Genomic DNA, 22,751 nt, shown 5'->3' with positions numbered 1-22,751 from the left:
TTAGCAACCTTTAACCCTGCAGATTGTCAGCGGTGCGGTGTTTTTCCCACCGCCATTCCGTCCGGGGAAGAAGAAGGGAAAGATTCTCTCAGTGAAAGTGTAGGCGAAAGTGTGGGTGAAAGTGTAGAGATGGGACATGTTGTCCGCATTGTAAAATGACACCTGTCCGCCCTCATAGTCCAGGTACACCCCGATCTTCCGAGGCTTCACACTCGGGGTGAGGAGGGTCCATGACGGGGAGCTGGCGGCAACATAGTCTCTTCCGGTTTTCAGCCACACAGTCCAGTATCCGGCTTCAGGCCTGACAGTGAATGCCCCTTTCCTCCCAGCAGGTTCTTCGGTTATTCCCAGACCCCAGTCAGTCTTGTCCCCCACCTCCACCTCCCAGTAGTGTCTCCCTGATGTGAATCCCTCCGATCCCAGCACAAAGGCCCAGTAGTCAAACCTCTCCGGGGTGTCAGGGAGCTGTTGCCGTTTGCCTCCGAATCTCACACTGGTCCGGTCCTCAGACAGGATGAGCTGGGAGTGGGCGGTGTTCGGATCCAGAGTCAGAGAGGCTGGAGCTGGGGGAAAGTTAAAATAACACAGTCAGCGATTTAAGCCGCGATTTCACCTACCCCGGCGGGCCAGTGGCGGGTCCAGACCTCGCTGCTGGCTCCATCCCTATGTCCAAAATGACATCCGCTGATTTTGCATGTTAAGCGACACCCAGCGCGTTTGTCGTCCAATTGAAGGCAGAGGGTCTGATGACGTCATTTGATGACATGACATGCCAGCTCCCCGTCATGGACCCTCCTCACCGTAAGTGTGAAGCCCCGGAAGATCGGGGTGTACCTGGACTATGAGGGCAACAGGTGTCATTTTACAATGCGGACAACATGTCCCATTTCCACACTTTCACCCACACTTTCCCTGAAAGGGACCATGCTCAAATTTATTTTGACATTTGTTCTCTCAGTGTTCTATAGTTTTGAGGTGAGGCAAACATTGGTAACGACTGCACAAAGGTGGAGAGCTTCACCCAGAATCTCCCAGGACTCCGTCAATATACTAACGGATGTAGTCACAGTACGCACTGAGCTTCTTTCTTCTTCCAATGGCGGAAGAGAAAAGCTATAGACCTTTACTCAAATATTATTTGAAAAATATCTCGAAACAGAAAGTATTATAAACTAGTCAGTATGGATAAGAAAATGGATGCCAAACGTATTGAATTATTTGAAGAAATAACAGAAAGAACAGATGAGGATAATGTAGTAGATGTACCATGTACAGTAGACACCTCAAGTCGCTGGAGAAATACCACCAACGCTTCCTCTGCAAGATCCTACAAATCCCCTGGGAGGACAGACGCACTAACATCAGCGTCCACGACCAGTCCAACATCCCCAGCATTGAAGCACTGACCACACTTGCTCAGCTCCGCTGGGATGGGCCATGTTGTCCACGTGCCAGACACGAGACTTCCAAAGCAAGCAGTCTACGCAGAACTCCTTCATGTGCAAACCAAAGGTGGACAGAGGAAATGTTACAGGGACACCCTCAAAGGCTCCCTGGCAAAGTGCAGCATCCCCACCGACACCTGGGAGTCCCTCGACGAAAACCGTCCTGGCTGGAGGAGGTGGATCTGGGAGGGTGCTAAGCGCCTCGAGACCCGTCGGCGAGAGCATGCGGAAGACAAACGCAGGCAGCGGAAGGAACAAGCGGCAGACCAGTCCCATCCTCGCTTACCCTCAACGGCTGTCTGTCCTACCTGTGACAGCGACGATGGCTCTCGCATTGGGCTGTTCAGCCACATAAGGACTCATTCTAAGAGTGGAAGCAAGTCTTCCTCGATTCCGAGGGACTGCCTATGATGATGATGATGATGATAATAAGTAGATGTACTATATTTGGATTTTTGAACCTCCTTAGATAATGGTCCTGAAATTCCGGGTGGAGGCTTCTTTCAGATGAACACCACTGACCGGGGAATTTTTATGAATGTACCCGGTGATCCCAGGGGAGCGTGGGATTCCGATAGGGAGGCCTTTTCTGCCCACGCTTGGAAGCGCGCTCCTGTCCTCGAGGTTTGAATGCAGGAGGTGCAGTCACATTTCACTGAACAGCCAATCAGGTACAGTATTCCACAGCTTTCTCATTAATAGCAATGAGGACTCTGTATCTAGGAGTTCTCATTGTTTTTAATGAGGGGAAAAAACAAACTCACTGAACTCCATAATAATAAATAAAAAACACACCTCACTTAATTAAAATTATAAATGTCTTAGAAAAAACATTTCCGAGTTTTAAAAAGTTTTTTTAAATTATGTTTGAAATAAACTTATAGTAGTGGGCAGAGATTTTAACAATAAAATGTATTTTTAATTTAATATTTTTGTGTTTTTGTATGTTTTAAAATGCTTATACCTGTTAAAGTTGCCTATGAGCCTGCTTTAATCAGGCACAAGAGGTTTGAGGACATTGGCTGGACAATATATGGGTAATTACTGCAATCTTGCCCCTGCAAATGTCCTTGTAATGGAGATGTGGAGGATCTGTCCAGCTGGAGCATTGTGCGCTGAAAACCGGCTTTTGCGATGCCTTTCCGGGTCCGTGCATGCTCCATATGGACCAGTGGAGGCCGGTATTTCCAGGCCATGTATCACATAATAGACTCGTGACTCAGGTCAGACCATGTGGAGTCAGGGGACAAGTAGCAGAATGGATAGCAAGTTAGCTACAAAACAGAAAACAGGGTGAAAGAGTTAAGGGTAGCTACTCAGACTGGCAAAACATTGGGAAGTGGTGTTCCACAAGGATCTATGCTGGGACAACTGCTGTTCATATTTACAGAAACGATTTGGACTCTTGAATAATATGTACAATTGTAGGCGACACTAAATAGGGCTTGTGGGTGCAGTTAGTACAGAGGAGGACTGCGACGCAATACAAGGAGAATGAATGAACTTGCAGAATGTGTATATGATTGTCAAATTAATTTCATTAAATATAAATGTCAGGTGCTGAATTGTAGGAAGTGTAAGGAGGCTACATTCTCCTTGTATATAAGAATGTAAATGGGGTGGAGGAGCAAAGAGGTCTGAGGGTACAGATACACAGCACTATTCACTATCGATGCAGGATAATAAGGTATTAAAAGGCAAATTAATCACTGTGGTTCATTTCCAGAGGGCTAGAATTGAATAGCTAGAGAAGTCATATTAAACGTGTATAGAACTTTGGTTAGACCTCACTTAGAATATTTTGAACAGTTCTGGTTTTTAAATTATAAAATGGATTATAATATGCGTTTGAGAATTTGGAAAATAGATTTACAAGCATGATAGCATCCAAGGGTGAGAGGTTATAAATATCAGGAAATATTGAACAGGCTTGGCATTTTTCTCTAGAAAGGGAAAAGCTGAGGAGTGACATGATAGATTTCATTAAAATTACGAAAGGGTTTGATAGGGTACCTGTAGACAAGATGTTTCTACTTGTGAGGAGCCCAAAACTAGGGATCATAAATATAATAGAGTCACTAATAAATCTAACACGGAATTCAGGAGAAACTACAGAGTGATGAGACTGTGGAACTCTCTACCACATCAAACAGTTGAGGCAAATAGCATAGATGCATTTAAAGGGAAGCTAGGTAAACACGCGAGGGAGCAAGGAATAGAAGGACATGCTGATAGGGTTAGATGAAGAGGGGTGCAAGGAAGCTCGTGTGGCACATAAACACTACCGTGGATCTGTTGGGTTGAATGGCCTGGTTCTTGCTGTAAATTCTGCGCAATAATAAAACATCAGGCTGTGGCATCGAAGCATTGTTAAGGAATCAAAGGAGCAAAACAGGGTGCCACGAAGGCGGGGGTGGATCCCAGGAGGGAACAGGATGCGGCGTGGTGGGAGGATGGTTGGGGTATAGGATGGAGTCCCTAAAAGGCGGTGTAGGGTCCTGGTGTGGGGGTGGGGAGTTACTGCCAGGGGAAGAGGTATCACTGATTCCCTTATATACTGAAGCTGTTTTGTGTCTCACAATCTGGGTATTTTTCTGATACTACAGTCACCCGTCAGTCTGAAGGGTGAGAACATTGTTCTGTGTCAGAAATAATATACACTGCTTCTGTACAGCACCCTCACTCCTGGATCTGATGTGGGGTGAAAGACATTAACACTGATTTCACAAAACAGTTTCAAAGTCTTTGTGGAGATTATTTCATGATTTTTTTGTCTGAATACTGTAGCTGTATTTCATTATATTGATGCGTTCACACAACGAGGCTTTTACAAAGTCTGAAACAGGGGCGATGAAAACGTTTTACCTGGGCTGATGTTCTCTAACATTTCTTTCCACACTGTGTACTGTCGGGGGCCTTTGAATATTCCCAGCGGCAGTTTCTGGCTGTCCAATGAAAGGACACTTTTCTCTTCACTCATCCTGAAAATAGCAAACATTCAGCTCTAGAATTCTCACCGTTTGTTTCTTTAACAGATTAAATAACACTTCAGTAGAGAGAACCTCATACCTTCTCTTCCGGGAAACTGCCTCCTGAAATAAAACAGAAACACAGACCTAAGTTCACACCGAGGGTCTGGGAGCAGAAGTTCAGAATTCAGCGGCACACATTGCAACACGATACCAAGTGTGAAATATTTCAGCTGTGTCAGTGGGAGGAACAGCCCAGAAGAAAGAGTGAGGTGTTCGCATACACACTTGGTAAAGGAACATTACCAGCTACTATTTCAGGAAATGCACAACCTAAAACTTGAAGTCAGATAGGTTATACTTCTCAGTAAAGATGTGTTGTTGTCATGAACAGTTTATTGATTCATTCCTTAGGCGGCAGCGCTGTGACAACTGAATCTCGACAGCTGATGGAGTCGTGGAAAACTGTGAGTGAGGTGGTTGTCCCCAAACTTGAGAAGAATAAATATATTGAATAATGTTGAAATCCTGGCTGTGTGACTATATATTATTTAACAGCCATGTACGGTTTCTGGGACTTACAGGTTTGAATGTGGCAATAACCAGACCCTAACTGTGATATTTCAACTTGTTGCACAGTGACTTCATGATAATTTGAAGAGTTATGAGGATGCACTGCCTTACTTCAACCCCCATTTTACCGTCATTTTGTGTGCATTTTGACACTTCTATGATGATTTGCTACGCCTATAGGTACAGTAAAAGCTATGCAACTATTTTTAAGTTGCAACAATAATCAAGTGCCCCCTTATTAAAGCGGCACTAAAACCGACAAATGTAAACTAATTCAACTTTAGGTATTAAAGGATCAAATTATACCTACAGTCTGTCATGCTGTCGTTACACAGTCACCCACTGCTGGTGCCAAAGTGCCTCCACTGGTAGTTGTATCTAATTGCATCATAAGAACATAAGATTTAGGAGCAGGAGTAGGCCATTCGGCCCATCGAGTCTGCTCTGCCATTCAATAAGCTCATGATTGATCTTCTACCTCAACTCCACTTTCCTGCACTATCCCCATATCCCTTGATTCCATTATTATCCAAAAATCTAACTATCTCTATTTTGAATTTACTCAAAGACTGAGCCTCCACAGCCTTCTGGAGTAGAGAATTCCAGAGATACAACACCTTCTGAGTGAAGAATGTATTCCTCATCTATGTCCTTATTCTGAGACTGTGACCCGTGGTTCTATACTCCTCGGCTAGAGGAGTATACCCTGTCAAGCACTGTAATAATGTTGTATTTTTCAATGTGATCACCTCTCATTCTTCTAAACTCTAGAGAATATAGTCTTAGGTTAGTCAATCTCTCCTCACAGGACAATCATTCCATCCCACGAATCAGTCTGGTGAACCTTCGCTGCACTCCCTCTATGGCAAGTATATCCTTCCTGAGCTAAGGAGACCAAAACTGTACACAATATTCCAGGTGCACTCTCACCATGGCCCTATATAAATGTAGTAAAATATATTTACTCGTATACTCAAATCCTTTTATAATAAAGGCCAACATACCATTTGATTTCTTAATTTCTTGCTGTACTTGCATGTTAACTTTCAGTGATTTGCATACAAGGACAGCCGGGTCCCTCTGAACACCAACATTTCCCAATCTCACACCATTTAAAAAATACTCTGCATTCTATTTTTCCTAACAAAGTAGATAACTTCACATTTCTCCACATTATATTCCATTTGTCAAGTCCTTGCCCACTTACTTAGCCTTGAAGCCTCTTTGCATTCTCCTCACCACTTACATTCTGACCTAGTGTGGTATGACCAGCAAGCTTGGATATATTACATTTGCTCTCCTAATTCAAATCATTGATATAGATTGTGAATAGCTGGGGCCCAAGCACTGATCCTTGCGGCACTCTACTAGTTACAGCCTGCCAACCTGAAAATTATCCATTTATTCCAACTCTTTGTTTTCTGTCCATTAACCAATCCTCAATCCATGCTAGTTTCTTACCCCCAATCCCATGAGCCCTAATGTTGTTCAAGGACCTCTTGTGTGGCATCTTATCGAATGCCTTCTGAAAATCGAAAAACACCACATCCACTCTTCACTCCTTATCTATTCTGCTAGTTGCAATCTCAAAAAGCACTAACAGATTTGTAAAACATGATTTCCCTTCCCTACATCTATGTTGACTTGGCCCAATCAGATTGTTATTGTTTTCTAAGTGCCCTGTTACCACGTCCTGAATAATAGATTCTAGCATGTTCCCTATTACTGATGTCAGGCTAACTGATCTGCGGTTCCCTGTTTTCTATCTCTCCCCTTTCTTCAATACCAGGGTTATATTAGCTATCTTCAATCTGCGGAACCGTTGTAGAATATATGGAATTTTGGAACATGTCAACTAATGCATCCACTATCTCTGTAACCACCTATTTCAAAACTTAGGATGTCAGCCATCAGGTCCAAGGGATCTATCGGCTGTCAGTCTAATTAAATTCCCCAATGCTATTTTTTACTAATAATAATTTCTTTCAGTTCCTCATTCTCGCTAGACCCTTGGTACTTCATTATTTCCAGGAGTTTATTTGTGTCTTACCCCATGAAGATAGACACAAAGTATTTGTTTAATTTCTCTGCCATTCCCCATTATAATTTCTTCTGTCTCAGCCTGCGGGGGAACCAGGTTTACTTTTGCTAATCTTTTCCTGTTTAACATGCCTTTAGAAGCTTTTAAAGTCTGTTTTTATGTCTCTCGCTAGTTTACTCTCATATTCTATTTCCCATTTCTTTGTCAATTTCTTGGTCCTCCTTTGCTTAATTCTAATTTCCTCCACATCCTCAGGTTTACTGCTCTTCTTGGCAATATTATAAGCCCCTTTCATTCATGTAACACCATCTTTAACTTCTCTTTTTAGCCATGGTTGGACCACTTTTCCTGTGAAAGAAATGTATCTTTGTTGTACATTATGTAACATTTCTTTAAATGCTAGTCATTGCTTGTCTACCATCATAGCATTTAATATCGTTTTCCAATTCTCCCCTCATATGTAAAAAAGTAGGCAGACAAGAAGCAGGAAACTATAGACCAGTTAGCCTAACATCTCTATTTGGGAAAATGTTGGAGTCCATTATTAAGAAGCAGACGCAGGACATTTGGAAAAGTATAATCCAGTCAGGTAGAGTCAGCATGGATTTATGAAGGGGAATTCATGTTTGACAAATTTGCTGGAATTTTTGAGGATGTAATGATGGATAACGGTGGATAAAGGGGAACCAGTGGATGTGTATTTGGACTTCCAGAAGACATTTGACAAGGTCCCACATAAAAGTTTACTCACAAGATAAAGGTTCACAGGGTTAGTGATAATATATTAGCATGGATAGAGGATTGACTAACAGAAAACATAGAAACATAGAATATAGATGCAGGAGTAGGCCATTTGGTCCTTCGAGCCTGCACCACCATTCAATAATATCATGGCTGATCATTCTCTCAGTGCCCCTTTCCTGCTTTCTCTCCATACCCCTTGATCCCCTTAGCCGTAAGGGTCATATCTAACTCCCTCTTGAATATATCCACTGAACTGGCATCAACATCTCTGCAGCAAGGAATTCCACAGGTTAACAACTCTGAACGAAGAAGTTTCTCCTCATCTCAGTCATAAATGGCCTACTGCTTATCCTTAGACTGTGTCCCCTGGTTCTGGACTTCACCAACATCAGGAACAATCTACCCACATCTAACCTGTCCCTTCCGGTCAGAATCTTATATATTTCTATGAGATCCCCTCTCATCCTTCTAAACTCCAATGTATAAAGGCCCAGTTGATCCAGTCTCTCCTCATATGTCAGTCCAGTCATCCCGGGAATCAGTCTGGTGAACCTTCACTGCACTCCCTCAATAGCAACAACGTCCTTCCTCAGATTAGGAGAACAAAACTGTACACAATATTCCACGTGAGGCCTCACCAAGGCCCTGTACATTTGCAGTAAGAACTCCCTGCTCCTATACTCAAATCCCCTAGCTATGAAGGCCAACATATCATTTGTCTTCTTTATCGCCTGCCGTGCCTGTATGCCAACGTTCAATGACTGATGAACCATAACACCCAGGTCTCGTTGCACCTCCCCTTTTCCTAATCTGCACCATTCAGGTAATATTCTGTCTTCGCGTTTTTTCCCCCAAAGTGGATAACCCTCACATTTATCCACATTATAATGCATCTGCCATGCATTTACTCACTTACCTAACCTGTCCAAGTCACCCTGCAGCCTCTTAGCATCCCCCTCACAGCTCACACCGCCACCCAGTTTAGTGTCATCTGAAAACTTGGAGATATTACACTCAATTCCTTCATCCAAATCATTGATGTATATTGTAAAGAGCTGGGGTCCCAGCACTGAGCCCTGCGGCACTCCACTAGTCACTGCCTGCCATTCTGAAAAGGACCCGTTTATCCTGACTCTCTGCTTCCTGTCTGCCAACCAGTTCTCTATCCACGTCAGTACATTACCCCTAATACCATGTGCTTTGATTTTTCACACCAATCTCTTGTGTGGGACCTTGTCAAAAGCTTTTTGAAAGTCCAATGCACCACATTCACTGGTTCTTCCTTGTCCACTCTACCAGTTACATCCTCAAATAATTCCACAAGATTTGTCAAGCATGATTTCCCTTTCATAAATCCATGCTGACTTCGACCGACCCTGTGACTGCTTTCCAAATACGCTGCTATTTCATCCTTAATAATTGATTCCAACAGTTTCCCCACCACTGATGTCAGGCTAACCGGTATATAATTTCCCGCTTTATCTGTCCCACCCGCTTTTACATTAGCTACCCTCCAGTCCATAGGAACTGATCCAGAGTCGATAGACTGTTGGAAAATGATCACCAATGCTTCCACTATTTCTAGGGTCACTTCCTTAAGTACTCTGGGATGCAGACTATCAGGCCCCCGGGATTTATCGGCCTTCAATCCCATCAATTTCCCGAACACAATTTCCCACGTAATAAGGATAGCCTTCAGTTCCTCCTTCTCACTCGACCCACTGTCCCATAGAACATTCGGAAGGTTATTTGTGTCTTCCTTCATGAAGACAGAACCAAAGTATTTGTTCAATTGGCCTGGCATTTCTTTGTTCCCCATTATAAATTCACCTGGATCTGACTGCTAGGGACCTACGTTTGTGTTCACTAATCTTTTTCTCTTCACATCTCCCTAGAAGCTCTTGCAGTCAGTTTTTATGTTCCTGGCAAGCTTCTTCTCGTATTCTATTTCCCCCCTCTTAATTAAACCCTTTGTCCTCCGCTGCCGAATTCTAAATTTCTCCCAGTTCTCAGGTTTACTGCTTTTTTGGCCAATTTATATGCCTCTTCATTGGATTTAACACTATCCTTAATTTCGACTCACAGAGTCGGGATAAATGGTTCATTCTCGGGTTGGCAATCAGTAACTAGTGGGGTGCTGCAGGGATCAGTGCTGGGACACCATCTATTTAAAATCTGTATTAACGACCTGGATGAAGCCAAGTTTGCTGATGATACAAAGAAGGGAGGAAAAGGAATGTGTGAGGAGGACTCAAAAAACCTGCAAAAGGACACAGATAGGCTAAGTGACTGGGCAAGGATTTGGCAGATGGAATATAATGTTGGAAAGTATGAGGTTATGCACTTTGGCAGAAAAAAAATCGAAGAGCAAGTTATTATTTAAATGGAGAAAAATTGCATAGTGCTGCAGTACAGCGGGACTTGGGGGTCCTCGTGCATGAAACACAAAAGATTATTATGCAGTATGAAAGCAGGGAAGTCTTGCTACAGTTATACAATGAATTGGTGAAGCCACACCTGGAATACTGCGTAAAGTTTTGGGTTCCATATTTAAGAAAGGATATGCCTGCTTTGGACGCAGTTCAGAGAAGTTTCTCTAGGTTGATTCCAGAGATGAGGAGGTTGACTTATGAGGAAGGCTGAGAAGTTTGGGCCTCTACTCATTGGAATTCAGAAGAATGAGCAGTGATCTTATGGCAGTGTATATGATTATGAAGGGCTCGAAAAGGTGGATGCAGAGAGGATGCTTCCACTGATAGGAGAGACGAGAACTAGGGGGCATAATGTTAGAATAAGGGGCCGCCCATTTAAAACTGAGATGAGGAGGAATTTGTTCCCTCAGAGGGTTGTAAATCTGTGGAATTCCCTGCCTCAGAGAGCTGTGGAAGTTGGGTCATTTAATACATTTAAGACAGAGATAGACCGTTTCTTAACCGATTGGGAGCAGGCAGGGAAGTAGACCTGAGTCCAGGATCACATCAGCCATGATCGTATTAAATGGCAAAGCAGGCTCGAGGGGCCATATGGCCTACTTCTGCTTTATTTCTTATGTTCTTATGTTCATATATAGTTTCAAGTGTTTAGATTTAAGACCCTAGTTTCGGATTTAACTAAATCATTTTCAAACGTTATGTAAAATTCTATTCTATTATTATCACTCTTCCCTAAGTGCCCCTCTACAAGAAGGTTTTTAATTAACCCTTTATCATTGCACAATACTAGATCTAAAATAACCTGTTCTCCAATTGGATTCTCAGCATGCAGATCTAGAAAACCATCTTTTATACATTACATGAATTCGTCCTCCACAATATTACTGTAAATTTACTATGCCCAGTCTATATGTAGAATAAAGTCCCCCATGAGTTTGTTACACACACCTCTAATTTGCTGATTTATGCTGTGCCATATATTACCACTACTGTTTACAGGCCTATAAACAAACCTCACCAATGTTTTACAGTTTCTTAGTTCCAGTCAAACTTATTCGACCTCTTGATTTTCTGAACTAACATCCTTTCTCTACTTTCTTTATCCCATCCTTCATTATCAGAGATACCACTCCTCCTTTTCCAGTTTGCCTATCTCTTCTAAAGAGTTATCTATGCTGGAATATTTATTTCCCAACAGTGGTCAATTTGGAACCACGTCTCCATGGTTGCTATTGTATCAAACATATTAATATCTAGCTCCGCTGTTAATTCATCTAATTTGTTGTGAATGTTTTGTGCATTCAGATATAGTCCACTTAGCTTTGACTTCTTTCTATTTTTCCCTGATGTCACCTTCGTCAGTTATGGTCTATTATCTTTGATACTCTCTCTGTCACTTCCTGATCCACTCCGCTTATTTTTACCTAAAACACGGCTCTGCTCTGCTCTGCTCAACCTGACATGTCTACCTAATACAATGCCAATATAGGTGTGAACACAGCAATTTATAATGGTAGATAGAGCAGAACATTTTAAATATCTTACATAGTAGAAGATAGAATGATGCAAGCAGAGAGCTTGCATGCATGCCGCCTCTCGCCTGGTTTTATAAGGCAACCTATCAACAGCATAGTTTTGTGCATGTGTGCTCTATCCCTGTACAATGTGGGGTTAGCAGTCAGCAGCTTCACAACTGCAGTCGGCCAGCTGTGGACTGTAATATAATGGGACTCCACACCAAAGCACGATTACTTCTCTGTCCATACACATACAAATTGTCTCAGGTGCAGTGAGATAACATCACGGTATCTAGAAAGTGATGGATTGTACTTGCTACACAAACTAACCAAGAGATGGAAGAACCTCCTCAGCAATTTTTGATCTGGACCACCAGAAGTTACACTTTGCAGGTAGCACCGAGAGAGTAACTTCTCCCTGGGGATCGCACACTGCTTTGATTCAGTGTGTTGAAAGTCAGTTTGTTGCCATTTTTCCTGCTCTGGTTGTAAGAACTGACCAGGTATATGAGCCAAAGGTTGGTGCACAACTTATCATTAGGTGCAATTTCGAACCATAAACATAAACCATAACATCCACGATGCTGAGTATGACGTGAGTGTCACGTGTAGTGAGTTGGTCTTACCGCAGGAGAAGAGTCCACAGCCAGATAGGACATGGAAGACCAGCAGGAAGAGTAGTGCAAGAAAGATAGTGCAGGGGTCCCCTGTGGTCATCCCCCTGCAAAACAGATACACTGCTTTGAGTACTGTTGGGGGGGATGACTCATCAGGGGAGGGCAGCAGCAGCCAAGTTCATGGCACTGTGGCTGGCTCTGCTGCACAGAAGGGCAGGAAAAAGATTGGGAGCGCGATAGTGATAGGGGATTCGATGGTGAGGAGAATAGATAGGCGTTTCTGCGGCCGCAACTGAGACTCCAGGATGGTATGTTGCCTCCCTGGTGCAAGGGTCAAGGATGTCTCGGAGCGGGTGCAGGACATTCTGAAATGGGAGGGAGAACAGCCAGTTGTCGTGGTGCACATTGGTACCAACGACATAGGTAAAAAAAGGGATGAGGTCCTACGAAAAGAATTTAAGGAGCTAGGAGCTAAATTAAAAAGTAGGACCTCAAAAGTAGTAATCTCGGGATTGCTACCAGTGCCACGTGCTAGTCTGAGTAGGAATCACAGGATAGCGCAGATGAATACGTGGCTTGAGCAGTGGTGCAGCAGGGAGGGATTCAAATTCCTGGGGCATTGGAACCGGTTCTGGGGGAGGTGGGACCAGTACAAACCGGACGGTCTGCACCTGGCCAGGACCGGAACCAATGTCCTAGGGGGAGTGTTTGCTAGTGCTGTTGGGGAGGAGTTAAACTAATATTGCAGGGGGATGGGAACCTATGCAGGGAGACAGAGGGAGACAAAAATGAGGCAAAAGCAAAAGACAGAAAGGAGATGAGGAAAAGTGGAGGGCAGAGAAACCCAAGGCAAAGAACAAAAAGGGCCACTGTACAGCAAAATTCTAAAAGGACAAAGGGTGTTAAAAAAGCAAGCCTGAAGGCTTTGTGTCTTAATGCAAGGAGTATCCGCAATAAGGTGGATGAATTAAGTGTGCAAATAGATGTTAACAAATATGATGTGATTGGGATTACGGAGACGTGGCTCCAGGATGATCAGGGCTGGAAACTCAACATCCAGGGGTATTCAACATTCAGGAAGGATAGAAAAAAAGGAAAAGGAGGTGGGTAGCATTGCTGGTTAAAGAGGAGATTAATGCAATCGTTAGGAAAGACATTAGCTTGGATGATGTGGAATCTATATGGGTAGAGCTGCAGAACACTAAAGGGCAAAAAACGTTAGTGGGAGTTGTGTACAGACCTCCAAACAGTAGTAGTGATGTTGGGGAGGGCATCAAACAGGAAATTAAGAGTGCATGCAATAAAGGTGCAGCAGTTATAATGAGTGACTTTAATATGTACATAGATTGGGCTAGCCAAACTGGAAGCAATACGGTGGAGGAGGATTTCCTGGAGTGCATAAGGGATGGTTTTCGAGACCAATATGTCGAGGAACCAACTAGGGGGGAGGCCATCTTGGACTGGGTGTTGTGTAATGAGAGAGGATTAATTAACAATCTCATTGTGCATAGCCCCTTGGGGAAGAGTGACCATAATATGGTGGAATTCTGCATTAGGATGGAGAATGAAACAGTTAATTCAGAGACCATGGTCCAGAACTTAAAGAAGGGTAACTTTGAAGGTATGAGGCGTGAATTGGCTAAGATAGATTGGCGAATGATACTTAAGGGGTTGACTGTGGATGGGCAATGGCAGACATTTAGAGACCGCATGGATGAATTACAACAATTGTACATTCCTGTCTGGCGTAAAAATAAAAAAGGGAAGATGGCTCAACCGTGGCTATCTAGGGAAATCAGGGATAGTATTAAAGCCAAGGAAGTGGCATACAAATTGGCCAGAAATAGCAACGAACCTGGGGACTGGGAGAAATTTAGAACTCAGCAGAGGAGGACAAAGGGTTTGATTAGGGCAGGGAAAATGGAGTACGAGAAGAAGCTTGCAGGGAACATTAAGGCGGATTGCAAAAGTTTCTATAGGTATGTAAAGAGAAAAAGGTTAGTAAAGACAAACGTTGGTTCCCTGCAGTCAGAATCAGGGGAAGTCATAACGGAGAACAAAGAAATGGCAGACCAATTGAACAAGTACTTTGGTTCGGTATTCACTAAGGAGGACACAAACAACCTTCCGGATATAAAAGGGGTCAGAGGGTCTAGTAAGGAGGAGGAGGAACTGAGGGAAATCTTTATTAGTCGGGAAATTGTGTTGGGGAAATTGATGAGATTGAAGGCCGATAATTCCCCAGGGCCTGATGGACTGCATCCCAGAGTACTTAAGGAGGTGGCCTTGGAAATAGCGGATGCATTGACAGTCATTTTCCAACATTCCATTGACTCTGGATCAGTTCCTATCGAGTGGAGGGTAGCCAATGTAACCCCACTTTTTAAAAAAGGAGGGAGAGAGAAAGCAGGGAATTATAGACCAGTCAGCCTGACCTCAGTAGTGGGTAAAATGATGGAATCAATTATTAAGGATGTCATAGCAGCACATTTGGAAAATGGTGACATGATAGGTCCAAGTCAGCATGGATTTGTGAAAGGGAGATCATGCTTGACACATCTTCTGGAATTTTTTGAGGATGTTTCCAGTAAAGTGTACAAAGGAGAACCAGTTGATGTGGTATATTTGGACTTTCAGAAGGCTTTCGACAAGGTCCCACACAGGAGATTAATGTGCAAAGTTAAAGAACATGGGGTTGGAGGTAGTGTGCTGACGTGGATTGAGAACTGGTTGTCAGACAGGAAGCAAAGAGTAGGAGTAAATGGGTACTTTTCAGAATGGCAGGCAGTGACTAGTGGGGTACCGCAAGGTTCTGTGCTGGGGCCCCAGCTGTTTACATTGTACATTAATGATTTAGATGAGGGGATTAAATGTAGTATCTCCAAATTTGCGGATGACACTAAGTTGGGTGGCAGTGTGAGCTGCGAGTAGGATGCTATGAGGCTGCAGAGTGACTTGGATAGGTTAGGTGAGTGGGCAAATGCGTGGCAGATGAAGTATAATGTGGATAAATGTGAGGTTATCTACGTTGGTGGTAAAAACAGAGAGACAGACTATTATCTGAATGGTGACAGATTAGGAAGGGGAAAGGTGCAGCGAGACCTGGGTGTCATGGTACATCAGTCATTGAACGTTGGCATGCAGGTACAGTAGGCGGTTAAGAAAGCAAATGGCATGTTGGCCTTCATAGCGAGAGGATTTGAGTACAGGGGCAGGGAGGTGTTGCTACAGTTGTACAGGGCCTTGGTGAGGCCACACCTGGAGTATTGTGTACAGTTTTGGTCTCCTAACTTGCTATTGAGGGAGTGCAGCGAAGATTCACCAGACTGATTCCCGGGATGGTGGGACTGACCTATCAAGAAAGACTGGATCAACTGGGCTTGTATTCACTGGAGTTCAGAAGAGTGAGAGGGGACCTCATAGAAATGTTTAAAATTCTGACGGGTTTGGACAGGTTGGATGCAGGAAGAATGTTCCCAATGTTGGGGAAGTCCAGAAACATAGAAACATAGAAACATAGAAAATAGGTGCAGGAATAGGCCATTCGGCCCTTCTAGCCTGCACCGCCATTCAATGAGTTCATGGCTGAACAGGGGTCACAGTCTAAGGATAAGGGGTAAGCCATTTAGGACCAAGATGAGGAGAAACTTTTTTCACCCAGAGAGTGGTGAACCTGTGGAATTCTCTACCACAGAAAGTAGTTGAGGCCAATTCACTAAATATATTCAAAAGGGAGTTAGATGAAGTCCTTACTACTCGGGGGATCAAGGGGTATGGCGAGAAAGCAGGAAGGGGGTACTGAAGTTTCATCTTCAGCCATGAACTCATTGAATGGCGGTGCAGGCTTGAGGGCTGAATGGCCTGCTCCTGCACCTATTTTCTATGTTTCTATGTTTCTAAGGTCAGTAATAAATGAGAATGGAGTAAGGCAGATTTTAGTGAAATGAGGTTCAATCTAACCAAGGTGAGGTGATAGAAGACATTAATACACAGGATAGAAGAGCATCATATTTAATTATGTATTTAACAAGGGATTCCGAATATATAGGATAAGTATATTTTGGTAAAAAGAAGGAAACTGCTTGTAGTTTTAAGAAGGTATAGTAGTTTTAGAAGGTTAGTTTTGGAACAATAATGAAGCAAGAAACCAAATGACATTAAAGCACAGTTTAAAAAAATGTGATCTTGCTGGAAATATATCAGAGATTTGTTTGAGGGGAAAATAGGCATGGTAGATGGGACAATGCAGTGTACGTGGATTTACTAAAGCCTTGATAAGGTACCACACAGGCGATTACTAAAGGAGCTCATGCGGTGTGGAATTCGGGGAGGATAACAAACTGATTTAGAAATTAGTTAGAAGGATGAAATCAGAGATAAGGGATTAAGGATTGGTTTTCAGGGTGATTAGAGGTAGGTAGTAGGGTCCCACAGGGTTCCGTTCTGGAGGTTAACTGACCACGGTCGACCAGCTCCATTGGACAGACCACATCGTCCGCATGCCCCAATCAAGACTCCCGAAGCAGGCGCTCTACTTGGATCTCCGACATGGCAATCGGGCACCAGGTGGGCATCCCTGGACAAAGACTGCCCCAAGTGGAAGAAGAGCATCCGATAGGGCAGTGAGCACCTCGAGTCGCATCGCCCAGAGCATGCAGAAATCAAGCGCAGGCAGCGGAAAGAGCGTGTGGCAAACCAGGCTCCACACCCAACCTTTCCTTCAACCACTGTTTGCCCCTTCTGTGACATAGACTGTAATTCCCGCACTGGACTGTACAGTCACCTGAGAACTCACTTTTGAGTGGTCGCCCTCGAGTTCGAGGGACTGCCTATGTTAAAAATGATTTTTTGGAAGACCAAAGGAAGCGATAAAGGGATATTAATAAGATGAGGGGATGGGCTAAATCTTGGTCGACAGAATTATCTACGAGTAAGTGTGGGCTGAGACAGGGGGACTAACAGCAGGAATTCTACTCCAAATGGCTCGGTGCGGTAGAAGAGCAGAGGGATTTGGGGGTAAAGGTTCACAGAGCATTAAAAGCAGCTCCACAGGTTGATAAGGTTGTTTAAAGAAACTGATAGGCTTCTTGTTTAAATAGGATTACATTGATTGTATGATACAGAAATAGGCCATTCGGCCCAACCAATCCATGCCGGCGTTTATACTCCACTCGAGCCTTCTCCCATCTTTCGTTATCTAAAACTATCAACATAATAGTTTGTATGACAAGATGTATAGAATGTAAAATCCCAGAATGAATGGGGCAGTATTGGGCTCCACGCTAGAGCGACGATATTGTGGGTTTACAGAGGATATTGCTATTAGGAAATGCAAATATGAAGACAGATTAAAAATATGGGGCAATTTTCTTTTGAAAAATATATAATTATGGGACAATATGATGGCACATCATTGACTATTTAAATCTTGACAAGATTGTAGAAACAAACAATGGATGAGCTGAAGGCACGCCCGCCAATGGTGGAGCGATTCAAATTGGGGATGTGCAAGAGGCCAGAATTGGAGGAGCGCAGCCATCTTGCTGGGTTGTAGGAATGGAGGATGTTGCAGAGATGGGGAGGGGCGAGGCCAAGGAGGGTCTTGAAAACAAGGATGAGAATGTTAAAATTGAGATGTTGCTTATCCTGGAGCCAATGAACGTCAGTGAGTGCCGGGGTGATGGGTGAGCAGAAGTCGGTCAAAGTTCAAATATGGGCAGCAGCCTTTTGCCTGACCTCTAGATCACGGAGATTGGTATGGAGGTTGGAAAATAGAAGGCCGGCCAGGAGAGCATTGCAATAGTCAAGTCCATAGGTAGCAAAGGCATGGATGACAGTTTCAACAGCTGATGAGCTGAGGCAGGAGCTGAGACAGGTGATGTTATGGAGGTGGAAGGAGGCGGTTTTGGGCCTGGCACAGATATTGGTACAGAGCTCAACTCAGGGTCAAATAGGTTGTGAATGGTCTGGATCTGCCTCAGACAGCAGCCAAGGAGACGGATGGAGTCGGAGTCTAGGGAACGAGGTTTGTGGCGGGGACTAAAGACAATGGTTTCGGGCTTCCCGAAAGTTAGTTGAAGGAAATTTCTGCTCATCCAATACGGATGTTGGACAAGCAAAGTGACATATCAGAGACAGTGCAGGGGTCGCAAGAGGTGGTGATAAGGTAGAGCTGGGTGTCGTCAGCACACATAACGTTGTGTTTTCGGATGATGTCACCGAGGGCAAGAATGTGTTTAAATAAAACAAGGTATTACCTTCATAAATGAGACTGTGTCTTGCTCCTCCATCTGTCTCATTAACTCTGATATCTCTCGATTAATGCAATCTAACTCCTGTTGGATTCCACGGACATTTTCCTCCATTGATTTTAGAATCTTCACCTCTTGTTCCCTGAGGTCGCTGATCAAACGCTGCTCTTTCTCAGCGAGAATCTGGTGCATTTTAGCGAACTCGGATGTGATGTGGGTCTGCAGACTGTTCGACTGTTTCTATCAAATGAAATGTGAAACATAATTAATGTACCGCGATAGAGGGAACAAAACTAACCGAGATCCCCGAAAATCAGCTCACGGAAATCTTACCCGAACTCCGGAAATCTGCTGTTTCTGCCGCAGTGCGGTGTCCAGAGCCGAATCCTTTCTCTTTGTAGCCGATTCCAGGGATAATGTCAATTTATCCTGGAATTAGAAATTAACTGAATGTAAAGTTTAAACACAAAACAGAATTTAAAAATGTTGCCAGAGATTGTACCCTCTATGTTACCCTGTACATCTGCGCAGCCTTGTCTATCGGCATGAAGTTGTGGGTCTTGTGACTCCGTCCCTCTGTCGCGACCAGACACCTCAAACAGATCAGTTTCTTGTCAGTTTCACTAAATTGCGTCAGTTTTTTCTGAAGTTCCTCACTACTAGGTTTACATTTCTTCTCTTCCGGATTCATGGTTAGTTTTTGAGTTTTCTCGGTCAGAGTCGCTAAGGCCCGATTATCCCTGAGGTTTATTTCCGGAAACTCCTCTCTACATTCCGGGCAGGAGTTTGTCTCCTTCTTTTCCCAACACTGTGTGATACAGGAGCGGCAGAAGTTGTGCCCACACTCCAGTATTACCGGGTCAGTGAAGAAATCCAGACAAATGAGACAAATTGCCTCCTCGGCCAAACTCTCCGACTGCCGTTTGGAAGCCATGTTCACTCCCAGCACTTCCTCATTCGAACTGAGTTTCGATGTTTGTTAAAGGGTGGATCCCGAGCGAGTTTCGGCACGTACCTCTTCAGCACTGAGATGTTTATCAGTGCACAAGTGTAAACTCCCACATTCGAACACATGAGGGAAAAGATTGAGCATTGTGTGTGTGGAGATTTCCCAATTGGAGGTTAAGCGTTTCTTTCCTTCCCAGAGAACGTAGACCTGTGAATTAAGGTGCCCGCTTACGGTGGGCGCTGATTAGTGGTATTCCTTCAGGAGAGAGCTGCGCATGTTTCTAGGTGGGGAGGGGACAGTCGCGTATCAGAGATAGCTACCCTGAAGGTCAGGAACAGTGTGAGCTCCTAGGTTACTTTACATCACCGAAAGGAACTGAAGAGGAATTTTTCTGGTGCTCTCACCCCTATTCCCTCTCACAGGAGATTATGTGATTCCCTGTGGGTTGCAGTGTCTCTGTAAAGCAGAGATTAGGGAAAAATCGGTCATTTTCAGGTTGGCAAACTGTAACTATTGGGGTGCCACAGGGATCAGTGCTGGGGTCTCAACTACTTACAATCTAGATTAATGAGTTTGATGGAGGGACCGAATGTATTGTAGCCTAATTTGCTGAAGTTACATTGATGGGTGGAAAAGCAAGTTGTGAGAAGGACGCAAATATTCCAATAAGGGATATAGACAGGCTAAGTGACTGGGCAAAAACTTGGCAGATGCACTATAATGTGGGAAAATGTGAGGTTATCCACTTTGGTAGGAAAAATAAAAAAGCAAATTATTATTTCAATGGGGAGAAATTACAAAATGCTGAGGTCCAGAGCGATCTGGGGGACCTTGTACATGAAACACAAACAGTTAGCATGCAGGTACAGCAATTTATTAGGAAGGCAAATGGAGTGTTGGACTTTATTGCAAGGAGGATGGAGTATAAAAGTAGGGAAGTCCTACTACAACTGTACAGGGCATTGGTAAGACCACACCTGGAGTACTGTGTACAGTTTTGGTCTCCTTATTTAAGGAGAGTTAGACTTGCATTGGGGGCTGTTCATAGAAGGTTTACGATGTTGAATACTGATAAAGAAATATTGAGCAGGTTGGGAGTATAATACCTAGAGTTTAAAAGAATGAGAGGTGATCTTATTGAAACGTATAAGATTCTGAGGGTGCTTCACAGGGTAGATGCACAGAGGATGTTTCCCCTCGTGGGGGAATCTAGAACTAGGAGGCACAGTTTCAGAATACGGGGTCGCCCATTTAAAAGGAGGAATTTCTTCTCTCTGAGGGTCGTGAATTTTTAGAATTTGCTGGCCCAGAGAGCTGTGGAGGCTGGGTCATTGAATATATTTAAGTTGGAGATGGACAGATTTTTGTACGATAAGGGAGTCAAGCGTTATGGGGAGTGAGCAGGGAAATGGAGTTGAGGCCATGATCAGATCAGCCATGATTTTATAGAATGGCGGAGCAGGCTCGAGGGGCCAAATGACCTACACCTGCTCCTACTTCTTATGTTCTCATGTGATGGAAACTTTAGGAACCAAAACGGCATGGATATGTGTGGAAAGGCGTGACAATCTTTTCTGTTTGGTGATCTCATATGTTCGCAATCCAATAGTATATTCTGTCGAGGGAAAATGATACAATCCACTCACAGGATAGTATCAGTAAACTGTGGAAATACAAACAATGATAGGAAAGAATGACTTGCATTGACATAGCGCCTTTCACGACCACTGGATGTCCCAAAGAGCTTTACTGACAATGAAGTGATTTTTAAAATGAAGAAACCTTTGGAGTGTGGGAAACGCAACAGTCAATTTGCACACAGCAAGCTCCCACAAACGGCAATGTGATAATGACCAGATAATCTGTTTTTATTTATGTTGATTGAGGAATAAATATTTTCCATGACTTCAGCGATATCTCCCCTGCTCTTCTTCGAAATCGTGCCATGGGATCTTTTACATCTTAGAATAAGAGGCCGTTCATTTAACACTGAAATGAGGAGGAATTTCTTCTCTCACAGGTTTGTAAATCTGGGGAATTGGCTGCCTCACAGAGCTGTAGATGCTTGGACATTGAATGAATTTAAGACAGAGATAGACAGTTTCTTAACTGATAAGTGAATAACGCGTTATGGGGAGTGGGCAGGGAAGTGGACCTGAGTCCATAATCGATCCAGGCATGATCGTATTAAATGGTGGAGCAGGCTCGAGGGTCCGAATGGCCTACTCCTGCTCCTATTTCTTATGTTCTTATAACATTCCTTTTAATCTTACAATATTAGCTGACATTTCTGTTACCACCTTATTTTAGATAACAGACATTAGGCAGTTGCAGTTAGCATTATATATCAGTTATTCAGTCACTTTTCATACAGTTGTTGTCAGCACAGTTGACCTAACCGTTGGCCCACATGTGTTGCATTCAACTATTATACGATATTGGCAGTGAGATCAGTATATCTAACAATAACACGTTTTGCTTTACTTCTTGTAGCCTTGCTCCCTGTTTTTGCCACACAAGCCCAAACTATTACTGCACACAAGCTATTGCCCAAACTAAGGCAGGCCTATGGTTTCTTGTAGCTTAATTTCTCCGTCTCTCTTCTACTCCCCTTTCATCCTGTCTGAGATAAAATGGGAGTGGATGCTGAGATCTAAAGTTGCAAAACTCAGTGTTAAGGCCAGAAGCTGGAATGTGCCGAATCGATGGATGGTGTTCCTCGAGCTTGCATTGAGCTGCATTGGAAGAGTTTAGGAACACCAGGTCAGGGAGTACAGAGTGGGTGTGCGATGTGCAATTAAAGCAGGAAGCGACCAGAAGCCTAGGGTCACATATTTAGACTGAATGGAGATGATTAGCAGAGTGATCAGCAATCTGCATTTGGTCTCCTCAATGTCGAGCAGATCACATTGTGAGCAGCGAATACAGTATAACAGGTTGGAAGAAGTACAAGGAAATTGCTGTTTCACCTGGAAGGAATGTTTGGGGCCCTGGATAGTGGGAAGGGAGGAGGTGAAAGGGCAGGTGCTGCATCTCCTGCACTTACATGGGAAGGTGACGGGGAACGGGAGGGTATGTTGGGTGTGATAGCAGAGTGGACCAAGGTGTCACAGAAAAAGCGGTCCTTTCTGAATGCTGAAAGGGGAGGGGTGGGGAATATATATTCAGTGATTGCATCATGATATACATGGAGGAAATGCTGGAGGATGATCC

General features: G+C 43.7%; 1 protein-coding gene across 1 annotated transcript; it reads right to left on the bottom strand.

Annotated features, from left to right (window-relative positions):
• Window positions 1-19,523, bottom strand: LOC139230614 (nuclear factor 7, ovary-like). Its single transcript, XM_070862432.1, has 6 exons — window positions 19,104-19,523; window positions 18,923-19,018; window positions 18,596-18,829; window positions 4,515-4,537; window positions 4,311-4,426; window positions 1-563 (listed from the first exon to the last, which is right to left on the bottom strand). The coding sequence occupies exons 1-6, from the start codon at window positions 19,521-19,523 to the stop codon at window positions 1-3; spliced, it is 1,452 nt and encodes a 483-aa protein (XP_070718533.1).
• Between the last annotated feature and the right edge of the window lie 3,228 nt (window positions 19,524-22,751).

This window comes from Pristiophorus japonicus, chromosome 19 (genome assembly GCF_044704955.1).
Source record: "Pristiophorus japonicus isolate sPriJap1 chromosome 19, sPriJap1.hap1, whole genome shotgun sequence".
Taxonomy (NCBI): domain Eukaryota; kingdom Metazoa; phylum Chordata; class Chondrichthyes; family Pristiophoridae; genus Pristiophorus; species Pristiophorus japonicus.
Note: the sequence above shows the minus strand (reverse complement) of the source record. Positions and strands in the feature narration are given on the sequence as shown.